The sequence below is a fragment of the Phacochoerus africanus genome, chromosome 5 (assembly GCF_016906955.1).
Source record: "Phacochoerus africanus isolate WHEZ1 chromosome 5, ROS_Pafr_v1, whole genome shotgun sequence".
Taxonomy (NCBI): domain Eukaryota; kingdom Metazoa; phylum Chordata; class Mammalia; order Artiodactyla; family Suidae; genus Phacochoerus; species Phacochoerus africanus.
Window position 1 is genome coordinate 36,388,514 of NC_062548.1, and position 20,733 is coordinate 36,409,246.

A 20,733-nucleotide genomic window follows, 5' to 3' on the forward strand; every position below is an offset into this window, starting at 1 on the left:
CTTCTGTGAATTTCTCCTTGTGAAAAATCAAGTTTTGAAACTGGAGTATGTTTGGGCGTGTGAGACCCTGTCCTGTGCAGCCGTGCTGCCTGTTCTCATTAGAGCAGTTCAGCAGGCTTTCGAGTGGCCCCTTGCACCCTCGGAGTCAGGCCGTCGTTACTTATTCCGCTCCTCCAGGAAATCACGGTGGTCACTTTGGCGGACTCTCAAGCGAGCTTCCTACTGGCTGGTTTTCCTTCACTTCTCTCTCTTTTTTTTTTTTTTTGTCTTTGTTGTTGTTATTGTTGTTGTTGTTGTTGTTGCTATTTCTTGGGCCGCTCCCGCGGCATATGGAGGTTCCCAGGCTAGGGGTTGAATCGGAGCTGTAGCCACCGGCCTACGCCAGAGCCACAGCAACTTGGGATCCGAGCCGAGTCTGCAACCTACACCCCAGCTCACGGCAACGCCGGATTGCTAACCCACTGAGCAAGGGCAGGGACCGAACCCGCAACCTCATGGTTCCTAGTCGGATTTGTTAACCACTGCGCCACGACGGGAACTCCCTACATTTAAATTTTGAACTAACTTTATATACTTGCAGGAAACTTATAGAAATAGGACCGAGGGTTCCCTAAGCTCCACCTTCAGCTAGCTTTGCCTGGTGTTAATGTATTATTTCACCATTTGTTATGGTGCTTTTGTCAGAACAAAGAAATTGGCATTGGTACAGTGTTATTAACTAAGCTGTAGGCCTTATTTGACTCTTGCCAGTGGTTTGCGCTCACGTTTGTTTTCTGTTCCAGGATCCAGCTTGGGGTCCCACATCATATTTAATGGCTTTTCTCTCCTTAGTCTCCTCCTATGACAGTCCCTCACTCTTTCCTTGTCTTCAAGACATTGACACTTTCGAAAAGCACTGGTCGTGGCTTCTTTTGTTGTTTAAATCGTTCCGGCTTTGGCCATTAGGCGCCTGTGTCCTTTGAACAAATCTCCCCTCGCTTTTATGAGGACTTCTTTACTTCTGACACAAGATGTTTTAGGCTTATCTTGGGCTTCCTTGTGCCCCAGCTCTGGGGTTAGCCTCGTCTCCAAGGAGCTGTGATTTCTTCTGGCTGCACCCCTGGCATGTGAGAGGTCCCTGGCCAGGGATCGCATGGTTTCCTTCATTGAAAAATGGCGTTTAGGAGTTCCTGTCGTGGCTCAGTGGTTAACGAATCCGACTAGGAACCATGAGGTTGCGGGTTTGGTCCCTGGCCTTGCTCGGTGGACTGACGATCCGGTGTGGCCGTGAGCTGTGGTGTAGGTTGCAGACACGGCTTGGATCCTGCGTTGCTGTGGCTCTGGTGTAGGCCAGGTGGCTACAGCTCGGATTGGACCCCTAGCCTGGGAACCTCCATATGCCACGGGAGCGGCCCAAGAAATGGCAAAAAGACAAAAAAAAAAAAAAAAGAAAAGAAAAATGGCATTTAGAAACCCAGGTCTGGGAGTTCCTGTTGTGGTGCAGTGGAAACAAACCCGACTAGAAACCATGAGGTTGCGGCTTCAATCCCTGGCCTCGCTCAGTGGGTTAAGGATCCGTGTTGCCATGAGCTGTGGTGTAGGTCGCAGACATGGCTCAGATCCAGCGTTGCTGTGTCTATGGTGTGGGCCGGGGCTGTAGCTCCAATTAGACCTCTAGCCTGGAAATCTCCATATGCCACAGGTGCAACCCTAAAAAGCAAAAAAAAAAAGGAAGAAAAAAAGAAACCCATATCTGGGCCCAAGCTATGCTCTTTGGTCTCGGGTGTGGTGACTTCAGGCCCTTTCAGCAGATGGAGCTAGGATGTATATGTGTTTCTACCCACACGTACGTGTGCCTTTGTAGTTCTATGCCTGTTATCTCTGTGTCTATCAAAAGTCTTGAGCTTACACTAATTCTCTCTGATCCCAGTCGAATGCGGCAGAGGTCTCTTTAGCGTTCCCCTCTTCTTATTCCTGCCCTGAGAAGCCTGCCTCTCATCGTCTTTGGTCTTCCAGTATCCAGTCAGGAGACTGCTTGCAGTTCTTTTCTGGTTCCGTTCTTCCTCCCCACCAGCCACCCGCATTCACGGTGGTGTGATGCCTTCGCAGGACAGTCAGGGTTATTTGTTAGCGCATGTATTCCACACCGGATCCCCGAGCAGGTTGGTGGGTTTGGTGATCTTAGGGTCTGCGTGTGGGAAGCTTTGCTGTGGCTCTCCTCTGATACCTGGAAGAAAGAAGGGCGGCTGCTTCACACCTGTTCTCTGCTTCCCCTTCCTTCCCTGCCCCCACTCTGCCCCCCCGCGCCCCCCCCCTCGTCACCCATTGCTGTCATTTCTGGCTTATTCTTCCTGTGTTTCTTTGGTTTTGTACCATTTAAAACTCATCCAGGTGGTGGTAGATTGTCCAGCCTGGCTTTGGAGGACACGGTAACCCCTACCCCATCCTCAGCAGCCACGCCTCTGAGAGGAAGAGGCCGCCCCTGCTGGAAGGTGGGGCTTGTGTGAGCACGCTAGAAGCTTCGTGAGTTTAGGAGTGCCCTTCGTGGCGCAGTGGTTAACAAATCCGACTAGGAACCATGAGGTGGCGGGTTCAGTCCCTGCCCTTGCTCAGTGGGTTAACGATCCAGCGTTGCCGTGAACTGTGGTGTAGATTGCAGACGCGGCTCGGATCCTGAGTTGCTGTGGCTCTGGCGTAGGCTGGCAGCTACAGCTTCCGATTTGACCCCTAGCCTGGGAACCTCCATATGCCGCGGGAGTGGCTCACGTAAAGGCAAAAAGACAAAAAAAAAAAAAAAAGAAGAAGCTTCGTGAGTTTAGTACCGTAATATTTTAGCTGCTTAGATATCACTTGGTAACATTTGCAGTTTAACTCTTAGTGTATTTAATGTCTACTAATAAAGCAGAAAGGGCATAGGAAAGAGTGTACCTTTTCCTATACTGTCTTATCTATCCACCCTTTTTTAATGCTAGACATTTTAGTCCGTTTTTAATCACACAGATATTACAGTAAATACATTCCTGGCGGGGCGGGGGGGAGGAAGAAAACTTCGCACATTAGGATAAAGCCCCCTTTGATTTCCTCCCCCGAACGTAAAACCATTTTTACGATCCTTTCAGGTTGTGTATACATTTCTAAACATACATGCCTGCAGGGAAAAAAATGTTTTGTGAGCATGAGGTTCTCTTCCACCCAAATGATGTACTTTACCTTTGTTCAGCTTGCTTTTCACTCACATCTGTCGTGGAAAAGCTGTTCGTGATTCAGAGATAGCCCCTCCTCACTGTCTTGAACGTCTGCAGGGTATTTCTTGGTGGCCGGCCTCATGTGTGTGACTCTCCTTGCACTTGTGTGGACCCTGAGACGTGGACTCGGGGGGCTGCGGGCTGCATCTGTTTCACCGTCGTCGTCGGTGTAACAAATTGCTCTCCCGAGAAGCAGCCACTTTGCCTTTTCCACCAGCATTGCATCAGATACCCATTTCTCTGCTGCTTATCAATATTTGATATTTCCTGTGTCTCAAGCTTTGGGCATTTTGAGGTGAAAAGTGACATTGTCGTTTGCTTTCCTCTGAAGTAGGTCATGTGTGGTATTAGGCTTTTGCATTTCCTTTTCTATGATTTGCCCACTTGTAACTGCTTTCTTTTTCTTACTAATTTATGTGAGTTCCTCCTACATGCTAGACTAAAACTTAGCTAAAATGTATCGATGGGGAGGTGAATATGCATGTACCCAGGCCCTGCTTTCCTTGCTGGGGTAACAGCAGTGAACAGGTTTCTAATTTCACAGAACTCACGAGGAAGTTGGACCAAAGAAAATTGAAGTAAATCAGTAAGACTGTGTAAATGTTAATAATTGCTATAAAAGAAAAGAGAGTGATTGTGGAGAGAGGGCCTGAGTGGGAGGGAGCCCCGTTTTCCCCTTACAGACCATGCCAAGGCAGGTAGGTGGTCAGGGAAGGCCCTGACCCTCCGAGGCGGTGGGGTTGGAGCCTAGATCTGAATGAGAAGGAACTGGCCGCGGAAGTGTCCAGACAGAGGGCAGCACGTACCTGGGCTCCGAGATGGGGCTGGTGAGTGGGGGGCCGTGGACGGGCACAGCCCAGGTGGTCGTCAGGGCCGAGGTGAGGTCTGTTTCTGGAGTTGGTTTCTTCAGCTCCTCCTCTTGTGTCCAGGCCAGGTGACCAAAGAGAGCTTGGCTCCGGGGAACTTGTGCATCACGATTTGGTCAGTGGGTTTTGTGGCTGTTTGAAGGCAGAGGCCTTTTCTTTTTAATAAAGGACAATTTTCTGTTTCAGATTACCTAGGAACAGTACGATTTGGGGTTATCACAAATAAACATCTTGCGAAACTGGTATCCTTAGCACACTCTGGAAGTGTGTATTTACATAGACATTTCAACACATCTCTTGTAAGTATTTTGAAATCACGTTTATATTAGCGCAGTGGTTCTTAATCTTGCTTAGGTCATGGCCTTCTCTGAGAATTGGATAACATCTCTCGGGGCACCCTCTCTAGAAGAATGCGAATGATTTTATATGCCAACTGAGAGTCCCTACAACCCCACTCTGGAGCCCACACCCCCACTTGAGAACCCGTGCCTTAGTGGGCTCTAGAATTGAACATCTGGGAAAGTCTGTATTTATAGTCTTAGATTTTGGCACAGCCTTGTTAGTTTTCCTTCTTGGATGAAACTGCAGGATCCTTCTGCTGGGGAAGTGTTAGTCTGGGCCCCCATTCTCCAGGGTTACGCTTCCAGTGGGCGATGTTCTTTGTTCATTTGTTCCATTTATCAAGAAGAGTCATGGGACATGCTTCTCCTTTTGCTGACACAGTGGGTTTTGAAGTTTCTCGTGAAGCCACAGGGAGAAGTTGATGGCTTCCCACCCCAGAGAGGCTCGGTTTTCCATTGTTGTCCTTGTTCCTTGATTTTATTTGCTTTTTGGTGAATCAAGCCCAACTCAGCTGTCTCTGAGCTTTCGGCCTCAATCCTGCCTAGTCCTGTGCTTCTGCTCTATTTATTGCTACTTCCTCAGTCCCAGCGCTGAGAGTTTGTTTGGCCTCTGACTTCATTGGCAGTGTCAGTGACTTACTTTCAGGTTGAATGAAGAGCGGTGTCCCTGTCCCCAGTGTGCCCGGCCCCCTAAACCCACGCGCCCCTCCGATCAGCATGCAGGCCTCCTGCCTGCAGAGGCAATGCTCGGTTGCCGGTCCCCCTAACGTTTACATATCTCTTGTGGCCCAGATGGCTTTCCTTCTCACAGTTTATATTCCAGAAATCAAATATGTTTTTGTGTTTTCCAAATAGACATGTTTATTATGATGGTTGAGTATGTTTCTCCCAGCTCCCCCAGCCCGCTTTGGGATTCACTGCTCGATGGTTTCTCCCGCCGCACACCCACTCTCCTTGTGCCTCTGTCTGAGCTTCTTGTGACCTCATCCGCTTTTGCTGTCTCTCATTTTCCTTCATCCTTTGTTTTATAGCATGCTGTGCCACCACCGTGTGTCATGTTCATGTATGGATGGTAAAGCTTACTGAGGAAGAAATTTTAAATAGAGGGGAAGGAGGTTAGGACTGTGAGAGCGAGGCTGAAACAGATGCAGGGCTCCCTGCCTCAGTTCCGTCCTTTTTAGGGCCAGTTGGTGTCGCAGCAGAGTTCCTTTTATCAAATGAAATATTATTGGGGTACCACTGTTTAAAAAAAAAAAAAGCCGTGGACATCTTTGTTATGAGCCAGTTTAAACCTCTGTCTTGAGGAGCATAAAATAATCTCATTGTATGGACCTCTCCAAAGCACTGGGGGGAATTTTGTTTAAAACCTGGTGATTTCGATCATTGGAATTTAGAAAATAGTTTTAGCTTGACAAACTTTGATAGAGAAGATCAAAGCAAAAACAATCCAGGTGTATCTGTCCATTCTGTACACGCAACGTGTGGTCCATGGCCGTGGACAAGTTCTAGGTCACCTGTGGATTCAGTCGGGTATTTGTTGAGGTCCCGCTCTGTGCCAGGTGTCTAGTCACTGGGGATACAGGTGAGATAGCAGAGACAGCGTGTGCCCTGAAAGAGGGTCCAGGGGGACCAAGGTCAACCTCAACATGATCCTTGACTCCAGCATTTCTGTTCCCTTCGAGCTTCCTTGAACGTCTCCTAAAAGACCCCATACCTTCGGTCGCTCCCCTCGCGCACGCGGGCGGTCGGGGTCATTGTCGCCAGCCGCAGGCAGGCAGGCGGGCAGGCGGGCCGGCAGGCAGGCTCATGTGTCTGCAGGGGAGAAGATGAATCACACGCTGTGAAAGGCACCTCGTGCAGCTGCTCTGGCTTTTTCCAGCTGCTCGCGAGGCAGCGCCGTGGGGAGGCGCCGAGCCGGGGTCTAGCTGAGCAGAGCACGGGCGGCCACGGTGCCGCTCGGCCTCCTCCCCTTTGACGGGCCGGGGGTGGAGGGCGCCGCCGCACCTTGGTCCTGCCCTGCCTTTTATCCTCTGTGCCTTTGTCCTCCCAGGTCTTTCCCAGGGAGGTCATCAACTACACGGCAGAGAACGTCTACAAGTGGGCCCTCGAAAACCGAGAGACGCTCCTTCGGTGGCTGCGGCCACACGGCGGCAAGAGTCTCCTGCTGCAAAACGAGCTGAAGAAAGGACCAGCGCTTTTTTTATTTATACCTTTTAATCCCCTGGCCGAGAGTCATCCCCTGATAGATGAGGTAAGCGGCATCCTGATAGAAGGCGTCTCGTGAGGCCTGGGAGAACCTCATGAACTTGGACGTTTCCCATTGCACCTTCAGAGCGGTGTCCCCCAGTAGCTGAGCGGCCGCCAGGAGCCGCAGCTGCATTTCTGGGGCCTTACTCCCTTCCCTCCAAAGGGGCCCCGGGTAGCACCCACCCCAGCCTCTCTGGCCACACTTAGGGCCGAGCACTCAGGTCCCGGAGAGTCGGGGGCAGGGAAGCCACGCCACGCCTCTGCAGAGAAGGCCCCGAGCGAGGGCCCTCCTCCTGTGGCGACTGATGTCAGGCAAAGGGCAGCACAGGCAGCGGTTCGTGTGGCCTCGGGGATGCCGTTGTCACGGGGGTCTGGCCAGACTGTTGCCCTGGGCATCCTCAGCCCGGCAGCCAGCAGCGGCCGTGGTGACCTCGGGATCTCGTGCTTTTCTCAGCGTTCCTTGTCTCATCGAGCAGTTTTTGGAGAAAACAGCCACCAGGAGCCAGGCCCTCCCTCCAGCCTTTTCTGCTTCCTCTGGTGCGTTCACTCTCTCTGGATGTGAGTTTATTTTATACATGGATCGTTTGGAGGCACTTAGAGCAGTAAAAATCAGCAGAGAGCGCCTGGGATTGCTAAATTGGATTTACTAGGGGTTTTAGTTTTTTCCTTCCCTCAAGGATCCCTTAATTGGCCAAAACCAATTTCAGGCAGCCAGCGTACCAGGCCGGGCTAACCAGACGCTGCCGCTCTTGAGCCTCCATACCAGCCTGAGGGTTCTTGCCAGGCCAGGCCCCTCCCTTCGCTGCTCTGGAGGCTCTTTGTTGAAGTTATTGTCCCTGCTGGGCCTTCTGAATGAATGCTGCTGCCCTGGCCTAGAGGAGCAAAGGAGAGAGATGAAATAGCTGTGTTTCTTCTCTGGTTAGGGAGAACCTGAAGTAATAAGACTTCATTTCTTTAGAAAATCTGCACTACACAGTTTTTTTATGAACTAAGACACTCTTCTTTACTGCATCAGAGCCCTTAAAGGTCTTTGTAGGGAAGATGGGCTTTTCAACCAAGGTGTTAGCTCTGTGTGCAGATTTTTACTTCAGCGTCTCGAGTTTCCTCCTGGAGAATTCCGTCTTGTCTGGCTTGAGCGTGTCGGGGGGCCTGGGCTGGGTGGTGTTTGGTGACTGGACTCCCATTTCCTCTGTTCTGGGGGCTGGGCTTGGGTTTAGGCACCTGGCGAGGGGGCCCTTGGTTTCCACGCCTTTGTTCCTGGATGGACGTCTTCCCCCATGGCCCCTAACTCCGTCATCTATGGCCAGGCCTTCTTTTTCATCAAGGTTTTGCCAGAGGCTCTTTCCTCAGGGCTCATGGCATTCCTGCAAGCTTCAGAGACTCCCCTAACCTCAGCCTCTATTTAAGACTGCTAAAAATCAGGTGGCATCTTAGCAGTGTATGGATTACTTAGCCAAGTGCAGTGTATTCCCCTGTTTGTTTCAGGTCCATTTAGCAACTGCTTATTGAGCGCTCTGCCAGGGAGCTGTGGGGGAGAAAGACGGGGAAGGCTCAGCCTTGGTCTCATGGTCTAGGAGGCTCGTCCAGTAGGGGAGCAAGAGCCTCCTTATAATTCAAGGCACAGGAAGGTCTGCCCCTGGAGGGACTGGAGGAGAATGGGCACTGTCCTGGGAGGTGGGGGGCTGGGCAGGAGGGAGGCAGGCAAGGCTGTGGGAGAGGCGTGTACTGGAGACAGACCTTCGGGGTGGCCAGGCTCGTGATGGCTTGAAAGCAGCTTACTGAGGGGAATGGCCTGAGCAGAGGCCCAGGGTTGGGGAGGTGCAGCTGGTTTAGATATTAGGAAGTGCTGTAGGTTGTATGGTCTCATAAAGGACTGATGGGAGAAGGTCCAGAGAAAAGCCTTTGAGGGAGAGGCCCTTGGGTGCTGCTTGGAGGACTTCAGGATTAATCCTTGCCTCGAAGTCTCATTGACGGTGGAGAGATGTCAGCAGAGCTGAGTTAGCGTTATTCAAGTTTTCCTAGTAGCCGTGTTCCGGAGCCGTGAGAGTAGTAAGATCCTGACCTTGGATGGGGGGCGGGATGGAAAGTGGGGCTTGTGACCAGGGAAGTGGTGACACAGTGACGAGTGGTGAGCAAGTCATCGGGTTGGCCAGGGTCGCAGGAGTGAACACCTTACTTATGTGGGGTGAATTCTAAAGTCAAAGCCTTCTTTGACTATGGAAGAGCTGAAGTCTTAAGCCTTATTTTTCCATTATGCTTTTCGGTCCACCTTTGGGAAGGCAGTTGAGGCCAGCGTTGTCGAGAAAAGAGGGGTGATTGTAGAGTGAGGGTGGGGGAGTTTGGGGCAGCTCTGGTGGGGAACGTGGTGGCGATCCGTCCGTGAGGGACGGCCACGTCGGGGGCCATGTCACGAGGCCCAGTCCCAGACTGGCAGCTGCTCTCCCACAAGTGCACGCTCCCCCCGCAGGCAGGCACGGCCTCAGGCCACTGACCCCCGGCGTCCCTAGAGAGTCCTCGAGAGATGGTGAGACCTCTCAGTGTGCTTATCAAGAGAAGTCTCAGCGCAGCCAGCCAAGAGTCCACCTGAGTTCTTAGCTTTCCCGGGGCTGCTCGGGGCGCTCCCTGTGTGTGAGTCTGGTGGACAGAGGTGTGGTTATCTTGTCCAGACTTACAGATTTTCTGATTAAAGAAATGGAAGGAACCATTTATAGTGCAAAGTTATTTGCCAGATTTGCTTTATTAGTTCACATGAAATTAAATATGACATCAAATGATTCACACATGGATGTAACTGGGGTGCATTTTCCGTCCTGAGCAGTCCCGCTGTGGCGCAGTGGGTTAAGAATCCAGCTTGCGGAGTTCCCGTCGTGGCGCAGTGGTTGACGAATCCGACTAGGAACCATGAGGTTGCGGGTTCAGTCCCTGCCCTTGCTCAGTGGGTTAACGATCCGGCGTTGCCGTGAGCTGTGGTGTAGGTTGCAGACGCGGCTTGGATCCCGCGTTGCTGTGGCTCTGGCATGGGCCGGTGGCTACAGCTCCGATTCAACCCCTAGCCTGGGAACCTCCATATGCCGCGGGAGCGGCCCGGGAAATAGCAACAACAACAACAAAAAGAATCCAGCTTGTCTCTGCAGCTGTGCTGATTTGATCCTGGCCCTCAAAGTCGCACATGCCATGGGTGTAGCCCAAAAAGAAAACCAAAAAACTGCCTGTTATGAAGAAGGAATACAAAAGTAAAAACTGGTTCAATTTATATGAGAAAAATAGGACTTCCTCACTCTTCAGCAGCATTACTGTACAAAATATTTTCTTCAGTTAGGAATAACCTTTAGATGGCTGTTTTGTTTGTGAGAGATTAAGAATGAAAGGTGGAATTCCCATTGTGGCTCAGCGGGTTAAGAACCTGACTAGTTTCCATGAGGATGCGGTTCACTGGCCCTGCTCAGTGGGTTAAGGATCTGTCCTTGCCATGAGCTGTGGTGTAGGTCACAGATGCTGCTCGGATCCCACGTGGCTGTGGCTATGGCATAGGCCTGTGGCTGCAGCTCTGATTCAACCCCTAGCCTGGAAACTTCCATATGCCATGGCCCTAAGAAGACAATTAAAGAGATGTGGGGAGAAGACCTTTGAAGTTATTTTGCTGTCTTTAATGTACTTTTACTTAGACTTTTCATAAAAACCTGCAGTTAATACAGTCCTCCCCAGGGAATTAGTTCTGGGACCCTCACAGATACCAAAATCTGGACCATGCTCCAGTCTCCTAAATGAAATGGACTGGTGTCTGCAGCTAACCTGTGCACATCCGCCCATATACTTAAATTGTATCTAAGATTCTTACAATACCTAATGCAGTGTAGATGCTGTATAAATAGTTGCCCTTGTGCAGCAGTTTCAAGTTTTGTTTTCTGAAACTTTCTGGAATCCCACCCCCCCCAAATATTTTCAATCCATGGTTACTGAATTACAGATATGCAAGATATTGGAAAGCCGATAGTACTTGGATTTTCGTGGGTTTGGGGGGTCAGGAGGGAGTGTAATCTATTATATCTTTGAGTATAAAACAGTAGCAAGATGGAGCAGAAGGGCAGCTGGCTATTAATGAGAAAAACACAAAATACTGGTTTATCATTATCTCAAGTAACCCTTAATGTCGTAAATTAACTTTCTGTTCGTATCATATGTTATAACTCATATGTTAAAACTCATATGTTTGAGTTTTAAATTGCAAAAGCATCTATTAAATGGTTTTCTACACACACACTCTCTTTAATGGAACAAAGTTCTAAGCGATTTAACACCTTTTAGCTAACCTTGCGGGATTTGATTTAAGTCAGCACACAGTTCTATTTTAGGGAGCATGCATGCCTTTGGATTATAATGACTTGCTCGTCTTTGTCAGAAGACTGGTGTGGGTGTTGGGTGGTGAAAGGTAAAGAGTCTCAGTTTGGAACTGGAAGCGTCTTGGAATGAAATGTGAATCTAAGTGGCTAACGCGGCTCTGACAGTAAAGCGGTTCATCTCACTGAGCAGTGGCCGTCACCCAGAGGTGCCCGTCGTTCACCGGGTGTTTATTGAGCATTTGTTCTGTGCCTGGCTCTGTGTAAGACTCCAGGGAGAACAGGGTAGATCAAACGTGCCTGCTTGTGAGGATCCATGAGCCTGTAGGGAAGAGGGGTGTCTCGACAGACAGTCGTGAGACTCTGGGAAGGGCCTCTGGGACCCTGAAGATGCAGAACCTACCTCTTCTCGGGTGGGGGTGGGGCTAGCTTTACTGGAGCAGCCATCCTGGTGCTTGGTCTTGGGGAGAGGGGTTGAGGTTTTTGCGATGGAGAAGGTCCTGGCCAGGCCTCCTCCATCTGACCAGCTAGGCATGGATGGCATCGGGAGAGGGCCTGGTCTGGTCTAAAGATGGGGGCGTGACACCAAAAAGGCAGCAGCAGGTCAGATTGTGGTAGGTTTGACCCCCTAGGTAATAGGGAGCCATCGAATGTCATTTGGTAGCAGAGTCTTGTGCTTCGAGTTGTATTTTTAAAAATAAGTGGTGGTAGCAGAGAGGCTCCATTAAGAGCAGGGAGAGCAGATGGAGGAGATCTGTGATAGCGAGGGCCCGAGCGGAGGCTGTGGCTGAGAGGGTGCAAAGGAGGGGCTGCCTGGGGAGGCTGAAGTCAGAGCTGACGGGCTGGGAGGCTTGTGGAGATGCAGAGGAAACGGAGGATCAGCTGAATTTCCAGGTCGATGTTGCCACTCAGAGAGGGGGGGGGGGGCTCAGAGAGGGGCGCCGGATGGATGAGTATGGGTCGGAACAGGTTGAACGCGTCGCCTCCTGTGAGGCTTACATTTATTTGGAAACGTGTTGTGCAATATTTTGATCCACTAGTTGGGTGCTTAGGAAGTTTTTACACTCGTGGTGCGATGAAGAGAGAAGGCCTCATCTGGAGGAGTTGGAAAGATGTCGAGGAAAGCGCACCCCACTGGGAGTTGAGATTTCAATTCTGTTCCCGGTTCTTCGACGACCTGCTCGTGCGTCGTGGGGGGAGCTGCTTCCCCGGTCACGTGGTCGACCAGGACAGCTCCCTCTCAGGCCCCATGTGCCCGAGCAGGTGGTTCAGTGCTCGTCGACACCGACACCGTCTGAAAAACAACCCAGACCTCTTTATCAGCAGCGGCTTTGGGCATGACAGCTTCCTGTTTGGTGCTGTGCTTCCCGGCCGTGGTTCCTTCTTTCCAGGCCTGACCGCCCCGGGGTCTCTCCCCCAGCCAGCCCCCCCCCACCGCCCCCCATGCCTCTGACCAGCTCCGTCCTGTGTTTCAGATCACCGAAGTGGCCTTGGAGTACAACAACTGTCACGGGGACCAGGTGGTGGAGCGGCTCCTTCAGCACCTGCGGCGAGTGGACGCCCCTGTGTTCAAGTCTCTGGCCCCTGAGCCCCCCGCCCGGCTGCTGGACCCGCCACTGGGGTCGGCGTCCCCCTGCTGCAACACCGTGGTGCTGCCCCAGTGGCACTCCATCTCCAGGACCCACAATGTCTGTGAACTGTGTGTCAACCAGACGGCCGGCAGCGTCAGGCTGAGCTCGGTCAGCGTGCCCCAGTGCAGCTTTTTCGAGATGGCAGCAGCTCTGGATTCCTTCTACCTCAAGGAGCAGACCTTTTATCATGTGGCATCAGATAGCATAGAATGCAGCAATTTTCTAAGTTTCTATAGCCCTTTCAGCTACTACTCTGCATGTTGCAGGACCATCAGCAGGGGCGGGACAGGCCTCATTGATTCTGAACAAGACGCCTTTGAGTCCCCGACCACTGCGTTTTCTTCCCTCGAGAAGAAATGCGAGGTCGATCCCCCCAGCTCTGTTCCTCACATTGAGGAGAACAGGTATCTTTTTCCCGAACTGGACGTGACTAGCACAAGCTTCACCGGCCTGAGCTGCAGAACCAACAAGACCCTGAACATGTACCTTTTGGATTCCAATTTATTTTGGTTATATGCTGAGAGGCTGGGTGCTCCAAGCACCGCTCAGGTGAAAGAATTCGCCACCATCGTTGATGTGAAGGAAGAGTCTCACTACATCTTGGATCCAAAACTCGCTCTGATGAAGTTCACCCTAGGTACCGTGGGCAGCACAGGGTTCTCCCTCACTTAACTAGGTAGCTGTTATGCGGGCATCTCATTATGACTGGCTCTTAGCACCTGTGAAATCCTTCGAATGTAGCTGGTCAGAATTTTACAAGAAGCTAATTTGTCTCTTAAATGGAACAGAAACTTTCACAGTCCACTTCTTGGCTGAGCTTGTCCCTGAGCCCTGGGGGCTAAGTGACCAGTGTTCCAGATTGTCAGGGCTGCCACATCTCTGAGGTGGCGCAAGCCCCAGGCGGTGGGAACCTGGCCACTGAGACGGACAGGGGGGCGGAGAGCCCCTCTGGTGGTAACTTCCCTGGGGCCCGTGAATGTGAGCCCTGACAGCAGCTTCATTCTGACAGAACCTAAACAGAAAGCAGTGAAATGATAGGCCCTCCTGTCCCCCCTTTTTTGTCTCACAGGTTTAACTGTAGATGTGTTGAGGCGGCTGCCAGACCCAGTTTGTCCTGCGGCTGTTTTATGACAAGTTGAGGAAGGCCGCTCTGACCTTGGGTGCCTAGATTGTCGCAAAGGAGGGTCAAGTGCAGTCAACAAGCGACATGTTGCAAAGTAGCCAAACCCACTTTGTGAGGCGAGGGGCGAGCAAGGTCCCATCATAGGATCGCTCCCGAGAGCCTGCCCTTAGGGCTTGGCAGCAGCGCTGCTCTGACCCACACTGTCCTGTTCCCAGGGCTTCGCCAGCTTCCTTGATGTGCACCCAGGGAAGCGAGGTTTCCAGACCATGTTAGCGCAGCCTCGTTGGAAGCATGGGGGAAAGTCGGTGTTTGCCACATGGAGACAGGAAGAATTTGGTGGGGAAGGAAGCCTTTTATTTATTTGTAAGTTTGGAGAGTATTGAAAGCAAGAGTAAACCCAAAGCCCCTAAATAATGATCATTGTAGCTGCGGTCTTTTTAAGTCCAGGTGAAGCTTGTTCTAACATTAGACACGTTTGAAGAGGCTTATATATTTTTTCCCTACATCAAATTATACGTTAAAAGCACGAAGCCTCCTGAGTGTTTCGAGGAACCCTGTGACCAGTCACTTTATGAAGTGCTCACTCTGTTGATATTGCAAATTGCTCCTAATCTATGTTTCCTAAAGTTACATTTTGGTGTCCTAAGCTTTCTTAAAGTGAAACAAGCCTGTATTTTTAAAGTATTTATTGGATTTTCCTTCATTTTGTTGAGTAAGGCTCAAGCATGCCGTGAGCTGGTGCTCTGTGCTCTCCGAATTGACGGGTAATTGGAGAGGAGCCTTCTTCATGTTTCTTTTCAGCCCTTCTGTATCTGCTCTGAAGCATCTAGCTCCATGTTTTTGTCCTGTGGTTGGTGTCAGCATTTGTCAGGGTCCTTGTAAAAAAAAAAAAACAAACATTATCACATGTCATTTTTAGTTTGGAGAGTTGACTCTTAAGTCATTAGTCTCTGAGGCAGTTTCAGAATTTAGGCTTCCTTCAGATTAGGAAATAATTCTTGGTTTCATGTGTCAAAAAGGTCACCAACTAAGTGACATCCAGATGCTGCTGATGGGTTCTCTTCAGGAGTCACAGGACTCTAGTATTCCCTCCTCCTCCCTCTGGGGAGCATGTCCTCAAAATGGAGAGAGTTAGAAGAAAGAAAAAGAAGTGAAACTTGATTCATGTAGCTTCAGGTGATACAAAGGCATCTGAAGACAGTGGAGCTGGTGGGGAGGGTAGAGCTTGTTGGTTCACCTTAGAGTTTTGGATTATTTACAGGTTTTCCTTATGTGTTTTCCCACTTATTATGAATTATTTGTCTTACCCTTTAAGAAAGGGACTTGAAGAACGCCAGTAATGGAAACCAACACCGCAGCTCCTTGTCCTCAGATGAATGCGTGGTCACACACCTTCCACCTTTCAGCAGCTGGTGTGATTACCGCCTCGGTAGTTAAGCTGAAAGGTCTTGCTGTGGTGACGGCGGAGTCCCCGTGGTGGCACGTCCATGACTTAGACAGGCTCAGGTGTCTCTTCGGGGACCCGTGCTGTTAGAGAAACAGAGCGCGGACTCCTAGCCCGCACGCGCACCTAGTAGAGCATCGTCATCTGAACTCTCAGGCTCTGCCCCGCTGCACGGCTTTGTTCAAGGCTTTGCCTGGAGGTGAAATATGCTGAAAATGTGGGCCTGGGAAGCCAGCCCCATTCCTCACGCGAGGGTTTAAAGCAGGCCCACTGCTCTCCGTGTGCGTGTGCGGAGGGAAGCGCTGATCTCCCGTCCCCTTTCTTTGTAGAGTCCTTCATTCAGAACTTCAGCGCTCTCTACAGTCCCTTGAAAAGGCATCTTATTGGAAGTGACTCTGCCCAGTTCTCGTCTCAGCGTTTCATCACCGAAGTGACGACTGACTCCTTTTGGGAAGTGGTACTTCAAAAGCAGGTACGGATTGGTGAGCAGGGCAGAAATCACGCCACCTGCCCCTCTGAAAACTATCTCCAGAGCTGCCGCCGTCGGGGGGTGTGGTTGGTCTGTACAAGAGACGGACCACACGGCAGTCTTGTTGCAGAGCATGCGTGGATGACATGGTGGTTTTGTGATTGCAGAGTGTCCTTAAGCAAGCACACAATTGGAAATATCTAAGGAGCGCGTTCTCACTGCAGTTCGCGCACGAGCAGGATGTGCTGCACGCCTGCCGGGTTTCAAGCACGGCGAAGCCCTGAGGAGCCCAGTAACCGCGTCTTCCTCTTCCCACAGGATGTGCTGCTGCTGTACTATGCGCAGTGGTGCGGCTTCTGTCCATCCCTCAATCACGTCTTCATCCAGCTGGCCCGGCTCCTGCCCGCGGATACATTCACCGTGGCCAGGTAAGGAAAGCTGGGCTGCGGCACGCCGGGCCGGGCGCCTGTCTTCACGCGCCTTATGGCATAGCCACTAGTTTGCAAGGGTCTGCCTGTTTACTGTTGACCTTCGGTAAGACTTGGTTGGTTGTCAGCTTAAAGCCCCGAGCCAAACCTCATTGGAGCCAAAGTTTTCCTGATGAACCCTGAGTGTCCCTTCCATGGTATTGAGTATGTTTAGTCCCAATTGAGTTCCTAGAAGGGCGGGTGTCGTTCTGAGGGAGCAGTGCCGACCTGTTGGTCAGATGGCCCCCCAAGTGGTCAGCTTTCTGGCATATGTGACACTAGGGCCTCAGTGCAGCAGAAGGGGGCCAGTCTCTGGTGTGCTGCCACCTGGCCCTGGGACCCAAAGCAAATCTCTCCACCAGGCCTCATTTCCCTCCTCACGCCTAAAAGTAAGAGGAGTGATTGGCTGATGTCCACGCCTTCCAGTTTTGTGATTCTGTGGTACATCCGTGGGCTCTTTAGTGAACAAAATTTTTTTAAGCCATTGTTTAAAAAAAAAAAAAAATCTGCGAGGCTCCAAGTTTTTGGATAAGGTAGTAGGCGGTTTGAGGGGGAAATTATTTAGAAGTAAGCTGTATCTTCATTTCCCCTCCAAAGAAATCCCTTCAGATTGATATGCTTAAGTATGAGATCAAATCATAGAAAAAATAGCAGAATAGAGAATATTGGATTTGCTAGTTCCGTTGAGAGATGGAAACTTCCCAAAACGAAACAGTTGAAAGAATAAGGAAAAGACGAATAGATTCCCCTAGAAAAATGTGCAATGAAATAAAGAAAATAGACTCAGAAAAGAACAACAGCTATATCTTTACAGCATAGATAGCTTACCTGTTGTAAGCTATTACAACATGAGTAATAACTAAAGCCAAATTTGACGAGTTCCTATGCTGAGAGATTTTTACATATACGTGTTATCTGACTCACTCTCTTTCTACTGAGGAAGAAACTGTTTCGGCCCAAAAAAAGATCAAGCAGTTTGCCCAGACAGGGACCAGGATTCAGAATCAAGTGTTCATACTCCAGACCCTGAGAAACGAAAGTGGTTTAAGAAACTGCTGAGAAGACATTGTGGTTTGTACATGTAACAGAATATTATTCAGCCTTAATTAAACATTTAGGAAGAAAATCCTGACACAGGCTACAACATGAGTGACCCTCAAGGATGTTCCTGCAAGTGAAATGCGACACAGAAGGACAGAGATGCTGTATGGGTCCGCTTACATGAGGCCCCGGGCGCGGTCAGATTCACAGAGACAAACGCAGAGGGCTGGTTGCCAGGGACTGGGGACAGGGGAGAGTCGGGAGCTGTTCTCTGACGGGGACAGAGTTTCTGTTTTGCAAGATGAAAGAGCTCTGGAAACGGGTGGTGGTGATGGTTTCACAGCATTGTGAATGTACTTCAGACCACTGGATGCATATATACTTGGAAATGATAGGCGTTCCCTGGTACCCTGGCGGTTAAAGATCTGGCATCGTCACTGCTGTGGTTTGGATTCAGTCTCTGGCCCAGGAACTTCTGCATGCTGTGGGCTCAGCCAAAAAAAAAAAAAAGAAAGAAAGAAATGGTTAAGATGGAGAATTTTATCTTATATATATTATACCACAATTTTTTTACATGGAGATTAGGTGGGGCCAAGCTGCTGAGAGGGACTGCAATGTGAAGACAGGACAGGAACAGCCTGTCGAGTGAGAAGAGACAGTAAATAAAGCCTGGGGGAAATTATAACCAGTAAACGAAAATTAAAACAATAACAGGGTCATGTACACTCATTAAACTAACCAGTACTCTTACATGGCAGAATCTTGTGTTGATCAAATAAAATGAAACCAGCACAGTCAGATAGAGCTAATAGGATAAATAAATGGGCATAAACTTTGCGGAAAGCGGCATTTGCAAGACGTCACAAAAATGGGTATATATTTTTGAGCCAGTTGATTTCACTTTGGGGAACTAAGGAAATGGGACTTCCAGAGAAGCACGTGACCATCACTGTGCCTTATTTATATCCCACAGTAGGGAAATGGTCAAGTCAGTAAATTATGGGTCGGTGGGCGTATGATGGGATATTTACCCCTTCATTGGAACAGTGCTCTTCATGCAGTTGACTGACAGGAAGAGAGGATGAAATATGACGGAAACATGGTCGCTCTTCTTAACAGGATGTAGGCATGTACCCCACGGGCTGAATGAGATGCCCAGAAAGAAGGTCCCAGGTAGCCCGGTGGAATTCCGAGGGGATGTTTACATATATGTATTTTTCAGTTCTTACAGTTTGTCTTTTCTTTGAAGTAAAAACCAGGAGGGAAAACACATTTGACTGTAGAATAAACTGTTCCATACCACTTGTTTTAAAAATAGAGCTCTAATGATACACCTCGTGGGGGGGGGGTTGACTTGGAAGGGGCAAAAGAGAACATGTGGGGCCATGACAGTGCTGTGTCTGTACTGAGAGTGGTCACGTGCTGTATAACAATTTCAGAAACTCAGAGGAATGTGTATTTAAAATTGGTACATTGTCATGCATATAACCTCTAACTCAATGAAGCTGATTTTTTAAAAGCAAAAAAAGAATAATAAAAAAAAAATAGGACTCTGATGTTTTAGGTGGGCTTTCGCAGGCAGAGGCAGAGGCAGGAATGCTCTTTTGTTAGTAAAGCTATTTAAAACCATTATGATTTGGTTATGTCATTTTTTTTTTTAAGTTAAAATTTTTTTTTTCTTTTTTGGGCCTCCAGGGGCACATGGAGTTCCCAGGCCAAGGATCAGATCCAAGCCACAGTTGCCACCTAAGCCACAGCTGTGGCAGTGCTGGATCCTTAACCCACTGTGCCGGGTCAGGGATTGAACCTGTGTCCCAGCACTTCCAAGACACCTCTGATCCTGTTGCACCGCAGTGGGAACTCAGGTTATATCATTTTTATTTTATTTTATTTTATTTTGCTTTTTTAGGGCTGCACCCATGGCATGGGGAGGTTCCCAGGCTAGGGGTCGAATCAGAGCTGTAGCCACCAGCCTACACCACAGCTCACAGCAACACCAGATCCTTAACCCACTGAGCAAGGCCAGGGATCAATCCTGAGTCCTCATGGATACTAGTTGGGTTCATTACCACTGAGCCACAGCAGGAACTCCCAGCTTAATGGATCTTGCGCAACGATTTCCTCTTTCCAGAGCGGATTCAGGGATTACAGTCCTTGCCCAGGTCCTGTCAGGTGGGTAGATGACTCCTGAAGAGTCAGTGAGGGTTTGTTTGTTTTTTGGGGTTTTTTTGGAATTTCATGTTTACTCTCAGGATGTGACGTCTCGCTGGGTGAGTTAGGGGGACCAACCCAAGGCCTGAAAGTACCGGTGCTTCCGGCCGGCGCCGCGCCTGCTGCCCCAGTGCACGCTCCCGCAAGGCAGTAGCCTGGGCCGCATGGACAGACAGTGGGCACGCTGCATTCTTCACTGTCGGAGAAGATCCTTTCGTGCTGGAGTGTCTTGGGCTGATCCTTTACTTTTCCCGTTTTTCCTTTGCCAGGATCGATGTGTCGCAGAATGATCTTCCTTGGGAATTTATGGTTGACCGTCTTCCTACTGTCTTATTTTTTCCCTGTAACAGGTAATGCTGAATGTTTTCAATATTTGGGCAGGTGGGGTTCTTTTGCTGAAAAAAAAAAGAGTTTATAAAGTACTTTATGGAAGTGAAATATAAATCATTAGTCATTGCTAAACTATTTTGAATAAAATATTCCAAAAAAGTGCCATTAGGCACCGAGAGTAAAAGGGCTTTGGTGTCATCACCCTGTCGGGTGCAGTGTCACCCTGTCAGGTGTGGCCCCTTCTGCAATGTGGGTTTTACATGGATGTGAACGTGGCCACAGGCACAGGCACACTCTTGGCCTCATGAGCGCCTAGTGGACGCTGGGCTTGGCAGCAGAGAGCCCCGTGGGACAGAACAGCAGCTCATTCGTTGAGCTCCCAGGGGGTCGGGCCCGGCCTGTCCCCTTTCCCGAGAGCCTTTTCTCATTGAGCTCTGCCGATGGCTCTCCTGCCGGCTGCACCTGGATTGTGGGGCCTCAGGGAGCCTTCTCCTTAGGGTGCAGACTTCTGTGACCTCCCCACATCTGTCTGAGGCCAGTGCTCCCATCAACTCCCGTGAAAGCCCAGTGAGCAGGGACGGGCTCTTAGCAAGGGGACGCTGACCTGGTGGCTAATAAATGCGGATCCGGATGTTTTGGTAGAAGGGAAATTAACCATTGGCCTTTTAAAGTCTGGCAAACCAGCTGTTCTCTTTGTACAGATTCCCTTTTGTTTTTAAAGGGATGGGTCCTCAGGGACCTGGTCACGTGGCTCCGGCAGTATCTTTACAGGGGAAGAGCATTGGCAGGATGGTTTTCAGTGACGTCCCTCCTGCGGTCACGGTTAGCACTTATTGCAGCCACTGCCGTGTGTTTCTCTGGGATGGTGCTTCCTTTATGTGTACTGAATCATTTCCTTGGCGTTTCCTCTCTATCTCAAAGAATTTTGGCTGAAATATTTAAGTGGTAGTAGGGTTTTGTCTAACCCTGCACCAAAAGCAGAGCTTACCCAGTTTCACCACT

The 20,733-nt window shown here is 49.9% G+C and overlaps 1 protein-coding gene across 2 annotated transcripts in view; it reads left to right on the top strand.

Annotated features, from left to right (window-relative positions):
- Positions 1–20,733, top strand: part of TXNDC11 (thioredoxin domain containing 11) — a 69,389-nt gene that overhangs the window by 44,967 nt on the left and 3,689 nt on the right. For both annotated transcript variants that reach the window (XM_047780487.1, XM_047780488.1), the window contains 6 exons: positions 4,277–4,389; positions 6,482–6,682; positions 12,491–13,283; positions 15,543–15,685; positions 16,001–16,110; positions 19,671–19,751. In XM_047780487.1, the coding sequence (XP_047636443.1) occupies positions 4,277–4,389; positions 6,482–6,682; positions 12,491–13,283; positions 15,543–15,685; positions 16,001–16,110; positions 19,671–19,751 (1,441 nt within the window). The remainder of the gene's footprint in view (positions 1–4,276; positions 4,390–6,481; positions 6,683–12,490; positions 13,284–15,542; positions 15,686–16,000; positions 16,111–19,670; positions 19,752–20,733) is intronic.